This window comes from Toxorhynchites rutilus, chromosome 2, assembly GCF_029784135.1.
Source record: "Toxorhynchites rutilus septentrionalis strain SRP chromosome 2, ASM2978413v1, whole genome shotgun sequence".
NCBI classification, from domain to species: Eukaryota; Metazoa; Arthropoda; class Insecta; order Diptera; family Culicidae; genus Toxorhynchites; species Toxorhynchites rutilus.
In genome coordinates, this window is record NC_073745.1 from 185,644,574 (window position 1) to 185,671,342 (window position 26,769).

Genomic DNA, 26,769 nt, shown 5'->3' on the forward strand with positions numbered 1-26,769 from the left:
TTAATCGAAATGTTTTCATTTTGACTCTTGAAGTTGTCAATTTTCACATCAGAGGAATATCGATCACTCATCCCAATAATTTTCAATTTCGGTTTTATAGGCTTTGGAATAAAAGTACTAAACCCTTCTCCAAGATTGGTCTCAATTCCATTTTTCACTTGTTCAATATTATCCCCTGCTGCACACTCAACAATAATCGAGCCATCTTTCCCGTTTCTGAAATTCTCTATTTTATGTATTTTAGGATCTAATTTAGTCTTCAAGACTTTTCTTGTTTCATCATTTTTCTTGCCAGACTCTATTGCCTTTACCACAATGACTGGACGAGCCTTACGAGCCACGACATTTGTGAAAGTTTCAATTTTACTATTATTATTTCGAAGCATTTTTTCTTTTAAATCATTATTTTTATTCGTTATTATTTATTATTTTCTTGCTTGGAGTGTCCTAATTAGCACTAATTGAGCTTGGACTAACCTGTCGTTACCTGTTCATAACAGCTAAGGTTTTGTCAACATTTACTTTTTCAGAGAAAAAGCTTTTCATATTTTCCAACTTTTTGGCAACACTGCTTTCGAAGCATGCCAACTTCTCTTTGAAAAGTTCGTCGAAAGATCTGATAAGCTTATCTCGCTCATACTCAAACGCGATGCTTATTTGCTCGGTGAAGCTTTCTCGGACATCAGAGAGCGAAAGTGAGATCTTTTCCATCTCCCTTTGCAAACCACCAACGTCTAAAGCATCACCTCGCACGCCTCTTTTTTGGTCCGACAAACATTCGTCACAAATATTTAAACTGAATGTTCGTATTCTCTGTAATTTTAGAGGCGAATGAACTGAAAAGTTTAAAGCCTCTTTAATCCAACATCATCATCATCTCTGTAATCAGTTTTGCTGTTGCTTTTGTAAGCGAAGTACAGCGCCGATGAAGTCGAACACCGCACTTACCTACACAAACAACAGGATCATCACTGATCATTACTTTTCCGTCGCACGCCTTGCACACGCTCATTTCGTGAGTGCCCCGCGCGGCAGCAATGGCAAAAGCAGATACTAAATAAAACAGAACAATGCACAACACAAACAACTACGGTGACTATCCTGAGCGATAGCGAGCCGTAGAGCCGTGATAACTATTCAGTAAAAACACACAATGAATATCAGCATGCACGCAATGGGTACTTATCCTGAAAATATTTCCAATCGGCCGTCGGCAGAACAAGTTTGTTCAAATTTCAGCCGTATATTTCCCACAAAAAACACCTTATAATTAGCACTATAGAGATATACAAACCACCATGTTCGCCGTTAGAAAACGGAGCATGGAGTATGCTGCTCCCGTATGGTCACCTCATCATGCAATCCAGAGTATTCGGATGGAAAGGGTTCAACGCAGCTTCATACGGTATGCTCTTCGACAACTTCCGTGAAATGATCCAACAAATCTGTCGGACTATCGAAGTCGCTGTAGACTCATTCATCTTGAAACTCTAGCCGATAGACGCAGCAACCTTCAGAGACTGTTTATATTTGACTTCATCATTGGAAACATAGACTGCCCTTCTCTTCAGCAAAATATCAACTTGTACGCACCTTTCCGTCAACTTCGTGAGCGTGATTTATTTGTAGTTAACCGTCATAGAACAATGTTTGGGTACAACAATCCTTTTGATAACTGTGTTGGATCGTTCAATGATGTATGTGCTGTTTTTGATTTTAATTTGTCTGAATACGTGTTAAAAAGTAGATTAAGGAACTTAGACTAAGATTCAGTCTGTGGAGTTTTTAAAACTCGAGACCATCAAATAAATAAATAAATATACTGCGTATACAGTCAAAAAGAATCAAGCTTGTAAACACTGAGAATATAACGTTACCGAGACTGCCTTATAGGTCTGGTAGATTCGTTCCAGTGACCTCCTACTTTATAGATTTCATCCTTGAAAAGTTCGGAACACTGTCGAAATACGACTTCCATTTTCTCTTCGTTCAATGGAAATCTTTCTCATATATAATTTATTTGAGACGCAAGAACAGCTGAAAGTCAGAGGAAACTAAAGTTATTTTGGATTCTTACGAAATGCTGCTCTCGGAATTGTTTTGAGGCGTCACGTAATTTGGTACGAAATGGACATCTTTGACTGTGCTTCTCGGGCACAGTAATACGATGGGAAAAATGGACACTCAATTTTTTCAGAAAAAAATGAATGAAATGCTCTCAAATGTCGAGACAGACACATTCATGACGGCTACTTTTATCTTTCAATTTCAAAGGCTCATTGAGCCTTTTATTTTGAAAGAAAAAATGTACATAGCTCATCTATTGTACGTTAAAATGATCATAAATAAGTTTAATGTTCTATCCCCGTTCTTAGAAACTAATCAATCAGACTGATTATGCTAGCTTTGTGTTCATTTATGTTACGTTTATATCAAGAAAGTGAATCAGGTGTTAGAACTCCCGCTGTTTGCGGCTGAAATTGCTGACGTTGATGCTTCGACGACATTATTGTTGACAAACCAGAGCAACAAAAAATCTTCGACGGAAACACATGTAGCCACCATTACAGCAACACATATATTGAGCCAATCTCCATAATACTAGGGTTACAACATAACCAAGACACACTAGCTCTAGCATCAGCACTTTGAAAGACGTTATCACTATCATCGGAGGAAAAGTTTCTCTGCCTAGCTGACATATCTTTCCCTATTTATCATAATTTTACATGACAGATTACCTTCTGATGCTACGTGTGTAAACGTGGCTTTTGTTCCGGATGACGTGTGCCTCGAAACGCGAGCTGGGATTCCTCCTGCACTGAACTCCATCATGAAGAAGGGCATGCTTTCATGCAAATTGAATTAGCTATTTTTGTTGGCGTGCATGGATTCTATCGCACATCGGCGTTTGCGCGCGACGAATACATAATTCTGAGACGTTTTCTTATCAATGCGAAAACTGCCAATCATACTGCCTTCACAAATGAGCGACGTCTGCTAAATGTACTTCTCCCGCCCTCCCGAATAAATGGGTTCATCATTCAAATACCAAGGGCGAGTTGATTGAATTATTTGCTGAACTGGAAAATTGGCAGATGGTGAGCAGTTCTTAAATTATTTGAAGTGATTACTGTTGTTGAAAAGTGCTGATGTGAGCCGAAAAGTTATGTTGAATCGATTTCGTCTGGCTTTTATAGATCTTCAACCGTACAATGAATGTGACTGTACGTAGAACTCTGTTCACATTTGTTGTATGATGAAGGAAAAGAAATTAATATTACACCACATTATCACGTTTGAGACTTCCTACGATGAGAAATCTCTGATTTTCGATGAAATGTGTGAATGGAATTTATTCAAACTGGACAGTTTGGTCTAGGTCATGTCTCACTGGAAACAAAACGAACCATTTTCGAAAATCTATGATTTGGTTTGGAAGTTCACACGAACAAATGGTTATAAACGGCGTAGATGAGATCGGATGTAAATAAAGAAACATCTAACGAAACTCGACGTCTAGCGAGTCGAGTTTCATAAGTCTTCTCGAATTCGCTTCTAAAGTGAAGAGTTGACCACATAACCGTTATTTACATGGTTATCTTTTATGTCTGTCATAATAACATAACCTTTTCCGTTATCCAGCATATACAAACTGAGTTCCTTCTGTGTCATTATTTATGTATGACATGATCCGTCTTTCTTGTTGAAGTCGTTGATGATTGACTGGCTACCAGATGGTGTTATTTATTCAAACCGGTTGGAATACAACATTTGAATTTTTTTAAATTATTCTATATGAACTTCACTTGCCGAAAATCAAGTCTGTCAATGAATGATTTATTTCATGTTTTCGATAGTCGATAGGCATATACTCTAAGAGAGAATGAATGTAGTACCAACCGTTGAAATTTTTCAATCTCATAACGACGATCGTATTCTTTATATTATTCGATATCGTTTATTCTTTGTATAAATCACGAATATTGTTTTGGATGTATTTTTTTTGTTTCTTTGTATTTCCTCTACCACAATCTACCATTGATCATTGATGGATATGGAGTGCTTTTTGCATTGCCGATTGCGAACTACAAGCATGAGGCGTTTACCTCAGTATGCTACAATCTCTCATTTTAAATAAGAAAATATTTTGAATTCGTGATTCGCCATGTGTCAGAGGGTGGAAACCAGTGGCGTAGCGTGACCGAGTGGCACCCGGGGCGGGTTACTAGGGTGTCACCCCCCATAATACTTAGTTTTTGTTTTCGAATGAAATTTCAAACGTTTTCAAGAAACGTATTTATTATAATATTAGATAGAACGAACAAGAAATCACAAAGTCTTCAAGCGTTGGTCACAGGAACTGACGGTTACAAAATAAGAAAATAAATAAAATACGGATCATTTGTGGATGTAGAAATGTTACTCAAATAAATCTTATGAATTGTATATCTTTTGGAGCTGAGATCGACATTGATATTGTACAAGCGCTTTCGCTCTCTTTCTGTTGGCTCAGTGGAATGTGCAGCAATAATGGTACGGGGTTCAACGTATTAAACATGGGTCCGTAAACCGTAAAAAATTTAATTAATATCAACTCTGATAAGCCTCTTCACAAAATGTTACAGAAACGTACAAGGTTAGTTACAGCTTTAAATTCACTGTGAGAATTGGAACCGATTCTTGGAAGTCCCACTTCAAGATGAACTGTAACACATCCAGTGCAATCTCATTAATAACATCATTAGAATTAATTTCAGCGGTCTTCAAATGTCTACGGAGTCTTGGTATCTCTAGCAAAAGCTGCCTTTCCGATGTTTTGTAGGTACCAGTTTGTCCAATCGACTTTTTCAGTTCGCTGTCAGGTACTCATAACATGTGTCGAGCTTGAATTGCCTAGAATATTTCGGCTTCTTCTTTAGACGATTTTGACCGTTCTTGTAAATCTCAATGGCCAATGGCCAATGCATTCCAACATTCCATTTATCATCATTTTTCTCATCTTTACCATCAATTCTCCTTTTAGTAGCAAATTTCTAATCGTTGGATTTTAATAAACCTTCTTAATGGCCGTTTCGACTATACTGTTCCATTCAACAGCAAAAAATTACCTTTGCCTTGAGTCTGATCACAACGTTATTCAGGGGTGGTTTTTTGCTTTGCAAATATTCTGCGCTAGATCTACTTCATGAAGCACAACTCATCAGAAGTACAGATAACTCAGAATTAAATCATCAATCTGGTTAAACTCTGATAGGAGGACCGTGCTCTATCCAGTATTTGAGTCGTACGATAATCCAGTGACTGTGATCAGCCTATAAATTGGTTTCACAGCATTATAATGAGCACTCCATCGAGTTTGCGACAATCTTTTAACAATACACCTGTGTGGGTCAGAAACATTTCTCAGCGATCAGTTTAAACTGCGAAAAACAAGTAAACAGATTAAACAGTTCTAAAAAAGTCACACACCGTAGATTCTTAGCAAAATCATGCTGTCTTCATAAACCCAAAGAGTTGTCTACAAACCCAATGGATACGGCTTTTTTGTTTTGCTTTCTCAACAAAACCTGAACTCTTCATTTGATCCTGACATGATTAGAGCGGTCGATAGTTTGCGGGAATTCACGAAAACTAAACCCTGACCTTCCAATTGTTGAAAGATGTTGTTATTCAAATCTGCAGATTTTCCCACCCATAACGAAAAAAAAAACTTGCAGTGGGTTATACTTGTGATATAACAAGGTTTACGTAGGACTACCATTGGTTCAGTAATCATTTGTTTGAAGTTGCATCTAAGTCAATTCTCAATGATTGGATGAATGGATGAATGGCTATTTTGTATTCCCTTGGAATTGTCTTGCGGCCTGTTCAAATATATGCGAAATAATGTTCTTTCGCTTGGGATCTCTTTTTGACGTCCGACACTCAAATCCTCAAAAAAAACCTTATTCAATCATTCGTACATCCGAATTATCATTACCGTGGTATAAAAAATCATCACAGGAACCTAGTTAACTGCCCAAATGTGTGCGAAATCATATTTTACCCCTTGGGTGCATTCACAAGCATACGATTTTGCATGTCCGTTCATCACGGCAGCAGAAGAGAAACGGACAGAGGTTGGCCAGCCGACGCAATGATTTAAACAGTTTGCTTTCGAAGCAGTTTTGAGCTATTGAAACATGTTTTTTAGATCTTTTATCTTTCAAATAATGTTATTTTCATAAAACTTCGTTCATCCGATAGAGTGATATCAACGCTCAAAACCTTGTATTTCGAACATAGCTCCCTCGATCTCGGAACATGTTAATTCTACCCAGAACAGAAATGAAAGTATGACGAAATAATGAACACAAAAAAACCAAGAAAAATTTTATAATGAACTTTTTCATAGTGACTTTTATTTTTTTAAAAATTTTTTTTATAGAGACTTTGCCTAATGTGGCATTTGCCTCTGTATTTTATTGTTAGATAATTCCATAAGTAATAACCGGTTACCTTATTTCAAAACTTATGTTTTTTTTTTCAATATAATATACATGTCATGGTCATGGATGTCACCCCTCTAAGGGTGACACACGGGGCGGACGCCCCCCCCCCCTTACACTACGTCACTTGTTGAAACATTGGCCGATATTGATTGTGTGTATCCAATAAATCGACGTATGCATTTTAGGAACGGAAAAATTGAGTACTTCCAACACTCATAAAACAACTGCTGTATCTTCTAACAACTGTTGTAACTTCAATCACATCATTTTCTTTAGTGGCTACCCTCATTTTCTAGCACAACATTCGTGAAATGCAAAGCAAGTATCCAGCCTTGCCTATCGTAATATCGTGAATATCGGTTTGATAGTCAACATTTGATTGAACAATTGGACAAATTATACAGGTCAGAGTGAAGCATGCTTTCCATCATGCCGCACAAATCGCACGGAAACGGAACCGGAACGAGTCAAACAATACCCGATAGAGCGACTGTCAATTGCGGAATGGTTCGATTGCTTGGAATGGATTATTCGAAGCGTGATATGAGTTGGTGGATAGCTCGTAGCACATAATTACTAAAGATCAAAAACATACTCTACTTGGAATCAACCTTCACTCCCTCACCGCGTTCATCTGATAATGGGATATGTCATAATAAATGTATCACAAGCATCTTATTCATTCCATACGTACAGGACAACAGCATTTATTTACATCTCGCAGAAGCTATGTATGCATTTTTTTTACTCATAGGTGATTGAGTGCTTTCTAAATAATATATAAATTTTCACTTGTTGTATCGTGAGCTGACCCCCACTCACGGCACGACAAACTTGGGATTGTTGTCCGAAACACATTTTACCACAGCGTATGCCGCGTCGCAATTGTTCTTGATGCCGTCGGCACTGTTCCGGCAAATATCCACCGCTTTCCGCATAGGTTCGGCCAACTCGTCCGGCATAATGGTATCGATCTGCTTCATAGTGGCCTCGTAGTTCACTTTTCCTTTTTTAATCTAAGCGGAAGAGAGCAAAAATATGATATATGATGTGGAGAAAATATACATATTAACTTTTATTAATCATACGAACTGATGAACCGAGCAAATAATGCCATATAATTATTCAACAAAAGGCGTAGAAACAAATCAACAGTGGTTTTCGTCCATAAAACTTGTTTCCAGGTCTTGATAGTGGTTTCTGCACACCCAAAAAGTCACTGATAGGGGGTATCCACTTGAAGTCAGGCCTGGACTGCATGAGCATCTCCCAACAAAGCTTCCACATCTTTGCCAAAAGACTGAGGAAAAGTAACAGCAGCATGCAGTCAATCAATAAATGCAGTCAATAAATTGTGGGAATACAGTAGAACCCCGATTATCCGCGAGCGGATGATCCGCTATGCGGATTATTCACGACAGCGAGTTCCATAGTAAATCTATAGACCTTCCTTGAATTGGTCAGTGAGTGGTAGGCTCATGCCTGTTCTCATGTTCTGGTCATGGCTTTCACATTATTTGGCCACTGGTGTACACGGCCTTATAGATGGATGGCTTAATGGTTTTTTGTATTGATAAAACATTGTTTTCATGCTGAAACATCTTTTTTTTGTGTCTGCACTTCATTTTTAGTCCTTTATTGCGTTATCCGTGATTTTCGTTATCCGCGGTGAGCTTAAATTCCGGGACTCAAACTATATTGTTACATATATAATTGATAATTTTATAGAATATTTGAGGAAACTTATTTTGTGACGTAGGACTACGTCTTTCATTAAGGGGGCCAAATCAGAAAATAGGTCACGTTTTTATGAAATAAAGTTAACGTTAATAACTATTTTTGATGCTAACGAATATTGACGATTTGCACATCAATCGAATCGGTTCTCTAAGATTTGTTTAATATCATATACACTACGATCCCATAATCTGTAAATGGTTTAAATTGAAGAAAATTAGAAGCATTCCCATTTTCATATACATTTGTTCTGTCCATTTGTGTGCTTACCTAACCATGTCGTCAATAACGGGCTGTGAGAAAAGTAACAATGAATGGGTAACGAAAAGACAATATTTGGGACGTAAATTCTAGCATATAAACATTGCATCCCCTCTGAGGTAAACTTTCATCGTTCTTAGTGAGGACACCGACTGGACAACACCGTTGCTGGGCGAGCTGGATGGCAAGGGATAGAGTGTCTTTCTCAAGGCAATGGAGGTGAAGGAGTAATACGAGGAAAGTTTCCCAAGGGTCTTTTTGAAGACTAGAGACGAATGAACTAAAAAAGTTTAAAGTCTCTTTAATTAAACGAAGAAGAAGAAGAAGAAGTAGAAGAAGAAAAAGAAGGAAATTTTTTTTTCCCTTTGGTGGTCATCGAAGCAACATCGTTGCCGGCGAGCGTCGAGCGAGAATGATTTGTCTTTCTCATTCTGCTCATGTTGTGTCATCTTCGTTTCCTCTCGAGCTGTGGACGCGAGCTCGTGCACTATACATTCTACTCGCCGTGCACTTAATACTTGCAAATATTGTCTTTTTAGTTGTTTTTAGGGACTGCCAAAGATATAGTGAATTGGTTATGGAATGTTGAATAACGGTGGGTGCTGGTGGAACAAATATTTAATCGCGTGTGGCCGAATGTGTGTGTGTGCCAAACGCAAAAAAGACTACCGGGACCGCGATGAATACTTAGTGCAATGCCTGCATTGAATTAGAGAAACAAATTGCGACATATCAGTTCAGTTCGTGTATTGTTCTCGCAAAGGCATGAAAGAATCGATGCTTCTAGAACTGTTTCTACAAAGTCAAGGGTTAATGACGTACCCTTTTCAGTCTAATCGAAATAATAAAGATTGTTATGAAATTTATTTGCATCTATAAATAATATCCGCAATGATACAAAAGCAAATTAAATTAAACGAATACGTGGTCCTACGTCCTAAGCGGTCGTATCTTGGATACAACCCCCTATAAATTTTTAGTGTCAGATAACATATAAGTGCTTTTCGGTGAGATGTTTTGTGTTTGGTGGTGAATCGTCCATTTACTGCAAAATCTGAAAGTGCAGAGTCACCATAAACTTTCACAAGCAATAGAAGCACTTTAGCTGCACTTTTCGTCCAATGAAAACAGAAAATCAAAACTATAGAAATTACAAACACTCAGACATATTCATAACATTTACTGGAAAATAGAAAGTAATCTACCGCAAAGGAATGAATTGACCTAACATGTGTGATTTGCTCAAACTTTTCTTATTCAATTGAATCCATAAAGTGTTTCATTCAATCGCTAATAGTTGTCAATCGCGTATGTATGGTATAAAATCAATTTCTGAAAAAAAAAGATTGAGAAAATATCATCCCGTTACAAAATGCTTCACTAATCTAGTGTTATATATTTTTTAATTTATTTATTATATTTTTTGTTTGTTTATTATATTTATTATAGCATGTTAGATAGCTTATTGAATAATTTTTATTTGATGAAAAAATCTTCTACGCATTTGATAAAATCTCAACCATAATAGAAGTCTTTTGGCATGTTAGCTTCATTAAAAAAATGGATGGGTTACATCTATGATACAACCGCAAGGTTGAAGTGGGACTGCCGTTGGCTTAGTAATTATTTGTTTGTATTGAACAAATTATTGATTGAATGGAACAATTTCCGAATTCAATTGAATTCGACATATTTGCTGTGTAAATGAAGAAGAAATGAAGTAAATGAAGTAAATGAAGGAAATGAAGATTTGGCAATGTAATGTAAGGCACCTTGGTTTTGATGACTGTATTAGGGAACACGTTTCGGTGGAAACAAAAGTTCACACAACTTGCATCAAGTGTTGCAACATATACAGATTCTTCTGTAATCATAAAGATTTTCAGCATTTTTTTTACCAAAAAAAAAGGTTTGAAATGTTTTTTGAATGTTTGATCATTTTATGCAGCAATTAACAAACTTAACCAGACAATTCGAACAGTTTGAACTACCCTTAACTATTTTGGCTACTGTCAAATGTGTCGAATACAGTAGTGACGGAAATCGATGCCAGCCCTCTGGCTCCGATGAAGTTTTCCGCGAGAATTTACTCGTCGAACGCTGTTGTGACTTGTGAAATATTTTTTCGTAATATACATGTATAATCACCATGAGGAAATCGAGGATTGAATAAATGTTTATAACGTGGAATGAAGCGAAATAAACTTCTTCCATCGATTTTCCCCAGAAATTAAAGCTTTTTTTATTTTTTATTTAGCGTAATTATCTATGTATCTAAAAATCTCATTCTAAGATATTACAATTTTTTTGACGTAGAACTACGTCTTTCAGGAAGGGTGTCAAATCAGAAAACAGGTCACGTTTTTATGAAATAAAGTTAAAGGTAATAACTATTTTCACCGTGAACGAATTCTCCTGACTTGCATACCAATCGAATCGGAAATTCTCTAAGATTTGTTCGATATGCCATACATTACAATTCGCTAATCTGTAAACGGTTTAAATTCATGAAAACTGGAAGAACTTCATTTTTTCCCATATATTTGTTCTGCCGATTTGTGTGCTAACCTTACCCGTATTACGAATGCTTATAACTCGAACATTTCTTAACAGATCGGAAAGATGTTTGCATCAATTGATAGGAATTATTTCTACGCGTCTATCACAATTAATAAAATGTTATTTTTCATGAGATGAACAATTGAATAACTGTAAAATGTCAAGCGTTATCTAAACGCCCTAACTGCTAAGTTTTGATTGGCCCGATTCACGGTTCCCCCAACACAGACTTCAAAGTCGATGTACCAGTGGAAATCCGCTTTGAAAATATACATGCATGTGGGTTATTTTTGTTCCCACTGAGCTATATTTCCCTAACACGGACTTCAAAATCAATGTGCCTGGGGGATGTGCTTCATCATAACATGCAAGTTGGGGGTATTTTTCCCACTGAGTAAACTTCAAAATTAATGTGCCTTGGAGAATCCGCTTTGCAAATACATGCAAGCCGCTGGGGTATTTTTTAGTGATGAGTACTTTTGTACTCGCTTGTCGTTGTGCAGACCGGAATATGTTCCCCTAAAACATACTTTTAGACTGCGAAGCCTGGGAAAATCGTCATTTCAGAAACTAGAGATGAATGAACTTTCGCGGCTCGAGAATTACGTAAACATCAGATGTGCAATAATTTTAGAGGCAAATGTAAAATACAATAATCGTTTGACAATTCTTCCGTTCACATATTTTGGTAGTCCGAGGTATCATATCTAACGTAAAAGGACGTTCGTCAAATGTATTTGTAACGAAGAACATAATCTATTACAAAAATTTCGATGCATTCTAAAATAATATTCGAAGTGATAAACAAGTGGATTGCATAATGTAATTGTGTAGTTCTACGTCGAAAATATGCGGTCGTGTCCTAGATACAACCCCTTACAATTTTTATCAAATTATACCTCTGTGCTAAAAATAATTAGACAACTTTTTGCATATGCCTGAAAATTGAATAATAGTCTTATTCAGAAAACTGTTGTCAAGCTATATCAGTATTCGCGAGCTTAAAAAAAAGGATAAGCAAAATAAATACACTTTACTGCATGTATGCAATTATTACTTTGTACTTAATTCTAACGCGAAAGTCTTATCAGGTGCAAAATGCGCAATAGGATTCCAATACAGATTTTCTGTTTTCTCTACAAATAAAAAAGAATTCTGAGCTCCGAAATACAGATTTCAATGTGGCATCATTGCTTGCATGCATTTGCAATGCCAATTTTCACAGGCACCTTGGTTTTGATGGCTGTATTGGGGAAGCCGTAAATCGGGCCAATCAAAACGGGCGGTTAGGGCGTTCAGATAGCACTTCACATTTTATAGCTATTCTATTGCTCCTCAGCAAAAATATCGTTTTATTAATTGTGATAGATGCGTAGAAATATTTCCTATCAATTAATGCGAACATCTTTCCGATCTATTGAAAAATGTTCGAGTTATAAGCATTCGATTTTTTTCATATTTTTCCTGAACGTTCTGTGTTTATGTTTTCTTTTTACCCCACATATATTCCAGTTGATGAAGCCCAAAGTCAAAAATACGCTACTCTGAACAATTCCAATGATGTATGAGAAAAATTTCCACTAAACAGTCATTACACATTACCTTATTCGAAATACAATATAAACAAATCGATATAAACAAATCGAAAGTAGTAGGTTTCCAAATTATGAGGTTGATTTGACAAACATTTTTAAGAATTACCCCATCTTCAGATCTGAATGATCATAAAATATACTAGAACAGAATACTCACCATCTGGGACATTTCCAATACACAGTTCACATAGCACTTCAACTCTTTCACGTCGGGGAACTTTGATTCGCGTAATCCTTCCACTAGTTCTAAGCTCACCTTTGTTTTCCCCATGCAAACACTCCGCAGCATCTCACCCGTCTTCATCATCTGTTCAACCGTTGCTTTCTACAGCGCGAGAAACGGGAAAATAGAAACCATTAATCTACAATGATCTTAGCCGATAGCCGGAACAAAAATACTCCTTCAACCCCAATTCCATCTCGCTGGAAAACTACAGCCACTAATATCCAGCCGAAAAAAAATAATGGCAAGTGCTTTGCCATTTTTCGCTATCGACAGGATAAAAAAAACTTCCAGGTGTTACGACGCGTCCAGTGACAACGATTTGTATCAGACTAGCAGCATTTCCAATCCGTTTCTTATTCAGAACAGCACCACCGCCTCCGCAAACTATTCAAGCGGTACTAATATGCCAATGAATAATTCATTTCCGATTTATATAGCTTCCTCAGGCCATTGCAAAGTTATTCCGTAGCACAAGTTCAATTTCGTGTCGGAGAAGGATGACTGGAGAGAAGCATCGAGATATTATTAAGTGATGAAGTACGTAAATTACTAAATTATAAACTATGGCTCTTGGTGAGGAGATTTCGCCCTACAATTGAGAATTGTTGGTGGTAGTCAAAAGTTACACTTGCACATGTTTTGAAGGAATCGACAAGAAGTGAGTTACACAAGTCTAGAAAAGGGATGAGAACAGCCTTCACTAGAGTATTGTGTATCTATTTATGTTCTATATTTATGAAATCACTGATCATTATTCGACATTGAGTGCAGTGTTTCAACTGACAACACTGCATAACAGTAGCACTGATAACCAGTTGGATTGACATCTGTTAAGTCCACGTGTCTTTTCGATATTATTCCGATTTTGATTCACAACTGATGGTACCACGTTTCTCGTTGAGTTAAGTACAGAGCAACGTTATGCATTGAAAATTTGTGTAAAAATAGATTACATCACTAGGCCTTCAATTTCACAACAGTATGGTTGGTAATAAGCTTTTTTGGAGTCGAAAATATTCACAATTATATTGACAAACCACTGGTGAAGGGAAATGAAACCCGCTAATTTACACACATTAAATTGTTTTATTTATAGTACACGATGCAAACCATACACCAATAATTCACAGCTTGGCAGTCATTCAATATCTGCCCTGATAATAATTGTTACTTTCTTTGCCACACTCGTGACACATTTCGAGAGACAGTGGTAAAAGCGGGCTTCCTCTGGAAGCAAAGTGTATGCAATTTCCATATCATCCGACGAGCCCTGCCATCAGCTTTGACACGGTCCACATCCGTCATCGACTGTGAAACACATTAATGGAGTACACCATTCATGTTCACGTTCACGTCGCTTTTCCTCATTTTCCCACCAATGCGTCTCTCTCTTCGCATTGACTTCAACCGGAATTGAGTTTTTATCTACGCGTCATACTGCTAGATCTAAACACCATACACAACAGAAATGAGGTAATTAAACATGCTGAACGTTTTTGTGGGCGTTGCCACCCGTCAGCGAATTACTGTGTCATCTTTGAGCCAACATCATTCATTCATTGATCCGATAGATGTAACACCATTGCGAATCGAATAACAGATTTTCATTTGATTTTCACATACAGCAATAGGCTTTGTAATCAATGTTGGTGCAATTAATTGAATAACTTAAAGCACATTTGAGGATAGCTAAGACCTAAATGCTCTCAAGCATAAGGACCACTTGGATGATATGAATCCAGCGAAATGTTAACCCTTGACACAGATGGCAAATCATTTATCTTAGCCACTCATGTCACGAATGGGAAATACATCAAACAAAATTAACTGAGAAAACAATACAACGTCTACTGTCGTTTTTGTGTTGCTTCCTCTCGGCGTGTGAAGCCCGCAAGTTATTTTTGGATCCAGAGAGAGCTAACCTAGCAGATTAGGATAAACGATAGGAAGAGGATCCTGTCTAAGGATGTTTGTGTTTCCAACGCATTATTTGAGAGTGTAAACTATTTCCGACAAACGATAAACGTTTTTACCCCACGCAAATTATGCCGAAAACGAAGTCAGGATTATTTGATTTCAACAGATGATGTCACAAATCTAAATGGAATGTTGATTTCCTAGACAAGATCAATATTATCACGTAGGCTTCCGTCGAGAGCCATTCAATCGCTACAAATTTCATAACATTTTATTCAACAGCTTAGATATTTCAGAAATGTAACAAATACAAAAACGTTGTAAATGATATAAAGAATCGGATAAAAGTTTACATTTATTTTTTGACGTAGAACTACGTCTTTCATTAAGGGTGTCAAATCAGAAAACAGGTCACGTTTTTGTGAAATAAAGTTAACGTTAATAACTATTTTTGCCGTGAACGGATTTTGACGATTTATATACCAAACGAATCGGAAAATCCCTAAGATTTGTTTGATATGCTATACATTACAATCCCATGGTGTGTAAAAAAATTCATGAAAACTATAAGCGTTTTCATTTTTCCATACATTTGTTCTGATCATTTGTGTGCTTTTCCGAACAGAGCTGTCAATAACGGGCAACTTATCGCCGAGCAACGAAGGGGAAATCGTAAGATTTAAAGTCTCCGTGAACAAAGGAAAACAAGAAGAACGAAGGGGACTGTTTTCCTAGAGTATATACAGTGGATCTCGCTGAGGCAAACTGTTAGAGGCGAATGAACTGCAAAGTTTAAAGCCTCTTAAAAACAAAGAAAGAAGAAGAAGGCAAACTTTCATTCTTCGTGAGGACACCGACTGAACAACATCGTTGCTGAGCGAGCTGGATGGTGAGGGATCGAATGCCTTTCTCAAGGCAATGGGGATGGAGGAGTAATACGAGGAAAAATTAAAGTTTTCCAAGCGCCTTTTTGAAGGATATAGACGAATGAACTGAAGAAGTTTAAAGTCTCACATGTCGTAGTTTCGGATTGAGCTGTGGACGCGACCAAATTACTGACTCGCTGATGTCTCTAGCATTGCTATCATTGCATCAAACTGACGCCATTGCATTAAGGTTCTGAGCTACATTGATACATTAAGGAAAATGAACTGTTTTGTGTGGGGAATCATCAATCTAGGCTATCGTCAGCTCACCAAGAAAAGAAATGTTCTGAAAATTTTTCTGTGATTTGGTTTCGCTTGACGGTATGAAAACTCTCTCCACAAAGGATGACAGCTAAGCTGATCTAGACCGGCGATATTAACAAAAGGGCTTCTGTTGAGAAGAGCGCAAAATAAGCGTGTGTATATTTATTTGCTTCAAGCCATCGATATATGGATATTTGCATGCGTACGTGCGTGCGTTTTGACGTATTGCGCTGTTGCGGGTGAACATGTCGATCCGAACGTGGTGACAAGGAGGGGAGATAGCGGGAGGGAAATATTTGCGCTAGGTTATTAGTAATGAATCTCAGCTGAGACAAATATTCAGCCTTTTTCCAAGCAGTTGACATTGTTTGTTTTCCGTCATCATAAAGACTTCGTTGGAACTGACGCTATGGTGAAGCAGGTTTTAAGGTTGTGCACCAAAAATTATTTGGGGAATACCAAGTTATTTAATCAGTTATTAATTTATTTGGGTTCGCGTGCCAGTTGCAAAACTCCCTTTAACTAGGGTTGCATTTGCGCTCATCTTGATCATAATGAAGCAGTGCTACTCTTTTCGAGGTTGTTGAGATTAACAGAAAGAGTTTGTTTGGTTCATTTAGTCACCAAGAAAGAAAATGTTGTTCTGGAATTTTGTATGTGATTTAGTTTCGCTTACCAGTAGCAAAACTTTCTCCACTAAGGATAATAACTGCGCTTATCTCGAGCATGTATTGTTCTGCGAGACAAGAATGAATCATCAAACAATAATCGTCAAATGATTCCACAAGAAAAAAAAATATTTCAGAGCGAGTAGTATCAGAACTGGTAGAATGGTTGTATCTAAAATTTCGTAGCATTATAAAAATTATATTCACAATTATAAACAAGCGACTTGATTTAAACTACAGCATAGTTTTACGTCAACAATGCGGTCGTATCTAGGACACAGCCTCCTATAATTTTTTTTGAAAAAAAAAGGCAAAACAAATTGGGGATAGTTCAGAGGATATATCTGCCATTCGACTGAACGAAATTCCGAAAATCTTCTGTGTCCAAGACGCAAGACGCGGCAAAGATTATCTTTAGGTAACCTGAGAAGGAAACCTGTAATATTAATTCGAAAAAAATCAGAGGATTGTGTTACAGTGATGGGCGCAAAATGAATCCACTCCCATTCGAAATCAATGTATTTTTATATTAAAAGTTTTTTTTTCTAAACTTTTCGGTATTCCAGTCATTACTACGTAAAAGTAGGTAAATAGTAGACCATTTTGCCATTCCAGTATGGTTCATTTTTTTTTTTTTTGAAATACAAAAAAGGACTTTTGTTCTTAGATGGGCTTTAGGGTATGACATAATAAATCCACTTCATGGTTCGATAATAAAAACAAATAAAAAATAGTTAGTATGACCTCCTTTGATCTCGATAACCAACTGACACTTTGGTATACTATCCGCGAGGTTCCGGATGTGTTGGGGGTCCAGCTCGTCCCAAGCTTTCTTCAATGCAGCAAAATAGATTTGCTTGTTCGTAATGTCAGTTATGTCCACCTTGTTGTCCAAAATCGCCCATAAATTCTCAATAGGATTCAAGTCGGGGCCTGGGGTGGCCACATCATTGGTTCCGGGATGATCGGAAGAATGCTGCTGTTTGCTTCGCAGTATGCTTCAGGTTCTTATCTTGTTGGAAGATGTAGTCCCATTTTCAGCATAGATGCTTCCAGGTACTCGCACAAAATGTCGATGTATCCGTAATACCGTTCACCTGCGCTAAGTTTCTCAACCCAGCCTACGAGAAACAGCCCCCACCCCGATACTTCCACCACCGTACTTCATAGTCGGTTGTTGGTGTCGGTCCTGGAGGCTCTCGTCACTCTTTTGCCACGCTCGGAGTCGCCTTTTCTTGTTAAACAGCTCGAACATGGACTCTTCCGACCAAATTACACGCTTCCAGAACTTCAGCGGATTGTTGACATGGTCCCTCGCAAATTGAATTCGTTTTTTTTGTTGATGTTGCTGTTCATCGGTCGCTTTTTGGCGAAGTAGCTCTTCAAGTCCCATTCCACCAAGCGATCCAACCTTTTTCTAATCGCACGAATCATATGTTTTTCTTTACTTCCCGGATGATTAGCGTGTCTGTTCTTGCATTAGTCTTACGTTTCGATCCTCTTCCCGGTCGATCGGCTCCACTGCCAAGCATCTGATGCCTCCGTATGATCAGCTGGGCTGCCATGGCTTACCCCATACTTCCCTGCAATGTTTTGTTGAGACTCCTTACGCTGGAAGTCACGCACAATCAGATTTTCTTACCTGTGTTAAGATTTGCTTTCCACCCATTTTCCAGAATCTTAAAAAAAATGTCACGATACAACAAAAGTTGACTAAACAGCTATGAAAAATATATATAATATAAACCAGGTGTCAAAACCGAGGGGTGCATCGATGATCAAAACACGGTAAAACAAATTTACGCAAGTGGATTTGTTTTTATGTCATACCCTAAAAGTATCCATTTAAGAACAAACATATTTTGTTGTTTTTCTAAGAAATAAATCAACGATACTGAAATGGCAAAATGGTCTGCTTATTACCTACTTTTACATGGTATTGACTAGAATACCGAAAAGCTTGGAAAAACTTTTAATATTGGAACACTTTGATTTCAAATGGGGGTGGATTTTTTGTGCCCATCACTGTAATCTAAAATGAATTGTACTTCGTTAATATACGACACAATCGATTGAGATCTATTATGGCATGGTATGACTATTGCTTCCAGATAAACTTACCTGGTTATCAGGGCGACGATAGATCGATAACTTTAATGATTTTTACCTGAATAAATATTATTTTCAGCGAATGTCGACCACCTGACAACTTTATAAACACAATGTCAACATTTGGAATGCGGACAAAATAAGTATGATTCTACTATCTTCTTCCGTGTGAATGCTGACAGTTTCAGAACTAACGGCAGTTATTAAGGGGTGCGATCTGCCGCGACTTATGATTCTTATTGATCACTGCACTGAAAGGAGAATCTTCTTCTCACTCTTTCAAACACTCACCAGTGTTAAAAAAATATGAGAAAAGTGATATAGAGGTCTATTTTTCGAAATAATATTGCTCAATGTTTATGATACCAGAAATTGATTCAATGTGCTCCACCACAGAACTACTCAAACAACTGAAAAGCGATTTTCCTGGTGCAAACTGAATGAAAATTCAATGGTATTGCATTTATGAATACATTTGTCATTTCCACTTTGCTAGATTCTCGTTTTCAGACATCTACCTTGGCCTATTAGCTCGTCCGAAGGCATTGAAATAAGTGTTCGATATAGTTGAAACTGGAAACATAAAATTAGCAACCGCCCCGCATGCAAATTCAATTTCTACGCCAGTAGTGTTTGAGCATGGATTTAGTAATTTGTGGGAGTTCCATTATGAAATTGTACATATCATACCATATGGTAATGGTTATCCATACAATAGAACATAATATCCTCGAATAAGTTCAACTACTTAACCCAAGATTATTGTATTTATAGGTACGCAAATCTATTGTTAATCAAGAATCTCAAACTTATGGATGTATTTCCGGAAAACTTTGGAATTCCCCACATACAAATATTGTAACACTCAAATCCTTTGTTTTATTGTGCTTTATTTTTTTGTGGGCTTCAGAAACAAAACAAAATGCTTTTTTATTAAATTCGTTTATTATTACAGGCTCAATTACATAAGTTTCAAGGAGCCGAATTCTTAAATAAATTATTTTTAAAACTACTCCCATACCTCGCTTTACGGCCTAGATACGTTCCACGAAAATTGGCCGCAAAGCGAAAAGCCGTATAAAGAATCACGTTGAAAATGATTTTTTTGCCGTTATAGCGAGACATTTTAGACCGTAAATCGAAAACATGACTTAATTGATGAGGGCGTTATAGACGTTATAGCGAAATGCAGTATAAAGAGCGGCCGTGTAGCGAGGTATAAGTGTATATATAAACAGTTTTCTTAGATCTATGATTAGTAAGGTGGAAAACCGATTACTCGCGGTGGACACGAGTTTGAAGGGTGACATTTTGACGTAGGACTACGTCTTTCATTTCTATACCGGGGTGTAAAATCAAAGCTTCGAAACCGAAAGCGTTACGCCGGAGACCGAGATTTTGAGCGTTAATAGCTCCTAAACAACTGAACGAAATGGTATGATAAACACTTCATTCGAAAGATAAAATGTCTACGCGTTATATACTTGTTACTTTTTGATCCAAAAACTTGTTTCAATAGTCTTAAAATTGCTTTCAAAACAGGCTATTGAAATCACCAATCGGTATATAAGCGAGCGGCGCTCGGAAATCCACTCAGTTCTAATTGAACAGCGATTGGAGCATGTTGTCGCTGTTGCGGTGAAGCTCTTTATTTATCATGAAAGCGCGGATGAACGGTGTCACCAAGAGCTTGTTTGTGCACCCTAGGCCAGAAGGGAATTCCAGTATCGAGGAAAATGTGCCAGTTCCTTTGGGAATTTTCAAAATATATTCATGTGAAAGAGTTTAATTGAATGTTTTCTATCCATGTAACACTGTGACCAAATACATTTGGTTTTGTGGTTTTTCAATCAATCGCAATTAACAGGATAGCTTCAGAAGATTATTCTTCCCCATCAGTAGGATATTTCCGTATCCAATATTGTATGCGCCCGCAACCGATTATTGCTCAGTCGCCGAAAGTTCCGAGCTCAGAGAGTTTATTCCCCTCTAGTTTGCCTTCCAAATTGCCATTGTAAACCACACCTTCTCTCGATACAATCACACACAAAAAGCATACTTAAGCGATATTTTGGTGGTGAGACACATTCATTTTTCGTGAGGACATCGACAAGACAACATCGTTGCCTAACGTGCTGGAGGAGGTGGACGGCGAAGGATCGACACATACACGCGCAGAACTCTTTCCGTTAGGATGCCATTCAGCATCGAGAAAGTTCCGGAAAGATCTAATCATTGCTGGAAAATAATCTGCCAGTTCCTTTGGGAATTTTCAAAATATATTCATGTGAAAGAGTTCAATTGAATGTTTTCTATCCATGTAATACTGTGACCAAATATGTTTCAATCAAGTGCTATTAACAGGTGGTTATCGATTTGGTATTAATCACTGGTGGGCTTCCAGTATCGAGGAAAATGTGGAAATAACTAATCGTTACTGAAAATAATCTGCCAGTTCCTCTGGGAATTTTCAAAATATATTCATGTGAAAGAGTTTAATTGAATGTTTTCTATCCATGTAACACTGTGACCAAATATGTTTCAATCAAGTGCTATTAACAGGTGGTTATCGAGTTGGCATTAACCACTGGTGGGCTTCCAGTATCGAGGAAAATGTGGAAATATCTAATCGTTACTGAAAATAATCTGCCAGTTCCTTTGGGAATTTTCAAAATATATTCATGTGAAAGAATTTAATTGAATGTTTTCTATCCATGTAACACTGTGATCAAATATGTTTCAATCAAGTGCTATTAACAGGTGGTTATCGAGTTGTCATTAACCACTGGTGGGCTTCCAGTATCGAGGAAAATGTGGAAATAACTAATCGTTACTGAAAATAATCTGCCAGTTCCTCTGGGAATTTTCAAAATATATTCATGTGAAAGAGTTTAATTGAATGTTTTCTATCCATGTAACACTGTGACCAAATATGTTTCAATCAAGTGCTATTAACAGGTGGTTATCGAGTTGGCATTAATCACTGGTGGGCTTCGAGTATCGAGGAAAATGTGGAAATATCTAATCGTTACTGAAAATAATCTGCCAGTTCCTTTGGGAATTTTCAAAATATATTCATGTGAAAGAGTTTAATTGAATGTTTCCTATCCATGTAACACTGTGACCAAATACATTTGGTTTTGTGGTTTTTCAATCAATCGCAATCAACAGGATAGCTTCTGAAGATTATTCTTCCCCATCAGTAGGATATTTCCGTATCCAATATTGGATGCATAAAACCTTGTGCCTCCAGCGTAACGCTCTCGTTTTCGAAGTTCTTCAAATATTCATTCATTCAGAATGAATTCAGATTCAACTTCATACAAATGATCTCTAAATCAACGATAGTCCTACGTCACCCTTGCGGTTATACCATAGATATAACCCACTTCCTGTTTTTTATTTGGAAAAGGATGGGATATAAGGAAATTGTTACAATGTTGATAATCACACTCAATTGTTAAATCTCTTCGTATATCTATTGTGTATTTACATTTCAACTTATTCCACTGTTTATAGCAAGGGGACCATATGCTCGCTAATGAAGGAAAGGAGAGTATAAGGATATAGGGACAATAACACGCGAAGATCGATAACTTTAAGAAAAACATATATTTGGGACATGTAATCAAGGTCTAACCGATCAACACATCTCTCTCCGGCACATCGGGCTGTCTTCCTCGGGCCCGAAGGGAGTTTTCTAAATTCGATCTGGCGACAAGATACACCTCACATGACCAAACAACGTGCTCGATGTCTTGGTAACCTTGGCCACACACACAAAGATTGTTGTCGGCAAGATTGATACGAAAGAGTAGCGCGTCTAACGAACAGTGATTGGACATGAGTCAGGAGAAGGTGCGAAAAAAGTCCCGACTCAAGTCCAGACTTTCGAACCATGGTTTGAGGCTAACCTTAGGGATAATTGAGTGAAGCCACCGGCCCAATTCATCTTCGTTGCCAGCTAGCGATGTTATTTTTATGGATTAAAGAGTAAAATTTATTGAAGACCTTCGCACTCAAATTTTCTCGTATCATCTCGAGAAAATACGGTGAGTGCATTTCCGGCGTCACTGAACGAATAGATTCGACAGAGCTAAGACTATCCGTTACATTGTAATAGTGTTCAACAGGTCGTGAACGTTGTCCAGCGCCCAGTGGATCGCTGTTCGATACGACATAATACCAGGTGCCGGTAATTGTACGGAGAAAATTTATTCTTTGTTGACATTTTTTATTCAGATACCTAATATGGGCTCCCCAAGTACATTTGGAGTCGAACCAGACCCTAAGATACTTGAATGACATGGCATGAGCATTACCCAAAAGTTGAAGCTTTGGTTTTGCTAGTCTATGCTTCCTAGAAAAGACGAACATCTTTGTTTTCTACGTGGAGAACTCAATCTCTAGATCAAAGGCCCAGGTTGAAAAATTGTTCAAAGTATCTTGTAATGGTCCTTGCAGGTCGGATTCGTTTGATCCTAAGACAGACACCACTCCATCATCTGCAAGTTGTCTTAGGCCGCAATTTTGTGCAAGGTAATTGTCAATGTCACTTACATAGAAGTTGTACAAAAGGGAACTTAAACATGAGCCCTGGGGGGTTTCATGTAGGAGACCCGACTTACTGTCGAATCCCCGTGAGAAAAATTCGAATGTTTTTCACAAAGCAAGTTATATAACATATTATTCAATAGATGCAGTAAATCCCGAGAGTGTAATTTGTTTGACAAAACCTCTAACAGAATCGAAGGTCTCCTTTATGTCCAAGAATGCTAAAGCAATTTGTTTTTTTTTTTGGCGTAAGCCATTTAAATTTCTGAAGAAAGCAACGCAAGACAATCATTCGTCCTTTTGCCCCTGCGGAACCCATATTGTGTATCTGAGAGTAGGCCAGCAATTTCTGAATACAAGACAGCATTGCTATTGGGCAGTACAAATTGATGTCAGATGCGGGTTTTCCGGATTTTTGAATAGCTATAACTCGTGCTTGTTTCCAATCAGCTGGAACAATATGATGCTCCAGAAACTGATTGAATAAATTCAACAAGCGATGTTTCGCCACATCAGATACGTTCTTCAACAAGTTGAACTTAACTCGATCCTGGAGCAGAATTGAAAGAAGAGCAAGAGAGAGTTGTACCATCGAAAACAAGGAATCAAGATCGCACCTATCTTGTGGTATATCTCGAACATTTTTTTGCACGGGAACGAAATCGGGACAAACCTTCCGTGCAAAATTCAAAATCCATCGATGTGAATATTCTTCGCTTTCATTCGTTGAAGAACGATTTCTCATGTTTCGAGCTACTTTCCACAATTTTTTCATTGACGTTTCTCGTGACAAACCTCTCACGAAATTTCGCCAATAAGCACGCATTTTCCGTTTGATCAAATTTTTGAACTGATTCTCAAGGGCTAAGTACGTTTGCCAGTGGTTCCACGTTTCCGAAAAGCTTTAAATGCATTCAATTTTTCTACATTAAGCTTGGAACACTGGCTATCCCACCATGGATTGGGAGGCCTTCGATGAATGGTGGAACACGGGATGGATTTCGTTTGAGTCAAACAAGAAAGGAAGTTATGCTAATCCAATGGAAGTTAACCGTCTCTGGAAATGATCGCTAGAGCCATGGCGTCCGCATGTTCTTTCCAATCAATGTGTCTTGAGAGACCATATGCCATGTTTATAAATTCAGAAGAACTCAACCCACTGGGGATAGAAATTATGTTTGGCAAGTGATCACTACCGTTGGGGTCCTCGATTACATTCCTCTTGCCGGGATGGGTAAGGGACCGGGACCGGAGGGACTTGTCCTTCAACTTTAGGAGTGGTCACTTTTTTGCGCCGGGGATTCCCTTGGAAATAAAATGTGTGCCCCCGTTAGCTGTATCCGCTTCTATTTCGTCAACTGGGAGCTAAGCGAAGACATTGTTTGTTGGTAATAGTTGTTGTTGTTGAGCCAGAGGAGAAGCGCCCTTCAAGTTTCTCAAGTTGAGAGCACGTGTGGGGTTCCCCCGCAATATGGACACTTATGCTCAATCGCACTGCAGGATTCGCCCACATGTTGCTCTCCGCAAGTGGCATAGCACTTCTTGTTGGCGCAGTAAGCTGCTGTATGACCAACTGACTTGTATTTGTTACAAATTATGGGCTTCGGCACGAAGAGTCGCACCGGTAGCCTCAATTGGTTCACCAGGGAGGCGTGAATATTGTTTTTTTCCTTTTCCTGGAAAATTTTTACTAATTGATGGAAATCCAAAATTTTAACTTGCATCAAAGGGAGCTGTTTATATCTGCCATCTCCTTTATTTTCTCTATTATAGTGACTTTCAACACATTTCGGCTGGTTCGTCACTTTTACTTCCATTTTTGGAATAATGTCGGGAGTGTGAATTGAACTCGTGATCTCTGCGTGAGAGGTATGAATGTTACCACTACGCCAGATCGCCTCCTCTCTTTATTAAGGAATATTTTTTTGTCAAATCTTTCATGCTCTGAATTACATCGAGCGATTTCCTGTTTGATTTGGGCCAGAAGAAAACAACCCACGAGCCAGTTTCAGGTGTATCTACCGGATAGATCTTGACACGGGGAGCGGAGACAACTGAGCGGGAAGACGAGAGGTCGAGGGTTAAGCGGGAATGGGGTCGATAGAGGGGGGGGGGGGCTTATATAAGAGGTGGATGGTTGAGCGGAATCGGAAGCAAGAGATGAGGAATGCGAGGTCGATGGTTGTGTGAATACGGGTGGGTTAGGGGGATGAGTGGAGGGGTTCGCACATTTCTTAGAGAGGGGGCTTTTTAAAATGGGTTGACTCTTCTTTGGAAGATACATCATCTTTCCGGCTCCTTTATGAGCAATCGAAACAGAGTCAATAGTTTCATCGTAATCGATCTTCATATCAGCAGACCTCTCACCTCCATGCAACTGATAAATACAATATATCAAATAAATGTTCTCGATGCGCTTTCCATTTATTGTACAAAAAGAAAATTGTCAGAAATTCGACTATACAGAAGTCATATATCATATTTATTTTTATTTCCTTATTTTGAAGCTGTCAGTTCCAGTGATTATCGTTTTTCTAACGAAAAGCTCAATGTCAGTCCCTAGGGTCCAACACGGGGCCTATTTCTTCTTTCAGTTTCCGTTATGAATTAAATTTGAGGGCCATTGAATTATTAGCCTAGGGACTCTGCAAGCATGGGCTCTACTTCAGAATAAAAGCGATTCATACATAGTCACAGGATGCCAGTCAGAACTTTATGATTTTGTCTGGGAAATGAGCAAAGAAATTATACGAATGTCCTTTAATCCGAGCTGTCGTTAAATAGAAATATGATTAAACAGAAATTGGCGGGGCGATCGTAAAGCCTTTCAACTTGCACTAATTTTATTTTTAGGTGAAATGAAAATGAAATAGAACTGCCCAATTGTATGCAGGACAAATAAGTGTAAAACTAAGATAAGAATGAATTATTTAAAACTATATTCATATTGCTAACAAACAATCAAATTGTAGGAATATCGGAATCGTCTCATTATTAAAATAATTATTTTACACCTGCATATCGTAATGTTATTATTCGTTATGGTAATTAATTATTCATTTGGCGAAGATTTTTATTCAATTTTGGCTCATTCCTCGAGATTTTAATTAATATGCGTCGCCAATGGACGAGCCGAAATAATTACACACAGTTACAATATTGATTCGTACCCCATATACAGCATATTGTTCCGTAGAAAATGATAATCCACAAAGGTCACGACAATTACATGGACATCGGATTATCTGTTCATACGTTTTTCGAAATAAACCGATTACTAGACTGTGATAAACAATCCTATATGGATGAGGCGATAAGACGAGGTGAATTTATTCTGTTCAACTGGGAATGGGCAACCATACCCCACACTGGACCAACACTCAGGACACTGGTGATGAGTGTGTGGAATAAAACTAGTGTGAAATCAGTATGTATTAAAAATAAGTGTTATTTAGAAAT

General features: G+C 37.9%; 2 protein-coding genes across 12 annotated transcripts in view; one reads left to right on the plus strand and one right to left on the minus strand.

Moving 5' to 3' along the window:
• LOC129770241 (SCY1-like protein 2) overlaps positions 1–26,769 on the plus strand; it is a 295,540-nt gene that overhangs the window by 82,253 nt on the left and 186,518 nt on the right. The window lies entirely within an intron of this gene.
• On the minus strand, positions 7,170–13,291 carry LOC129770244 (general odorant-binding protein 72-like). The gene is made up of 3 exons (XM_055772950.1): positions 13,046–13,291; positions 12,804–12,971; positions 7,170–7,510 (listed from the first exon to the last, which is right to left on the minus strand). Exons 1-3 carry the CDS (start codon positions 13,127–13,129, stop codon positions 7,313–7,315), a joined length of 450 nt encoding a protein of 149 aa, XP_055628925.1. The 5' UTR covers positions 13,130–13,291; the 3' UTR covers positions 7,170–7,312.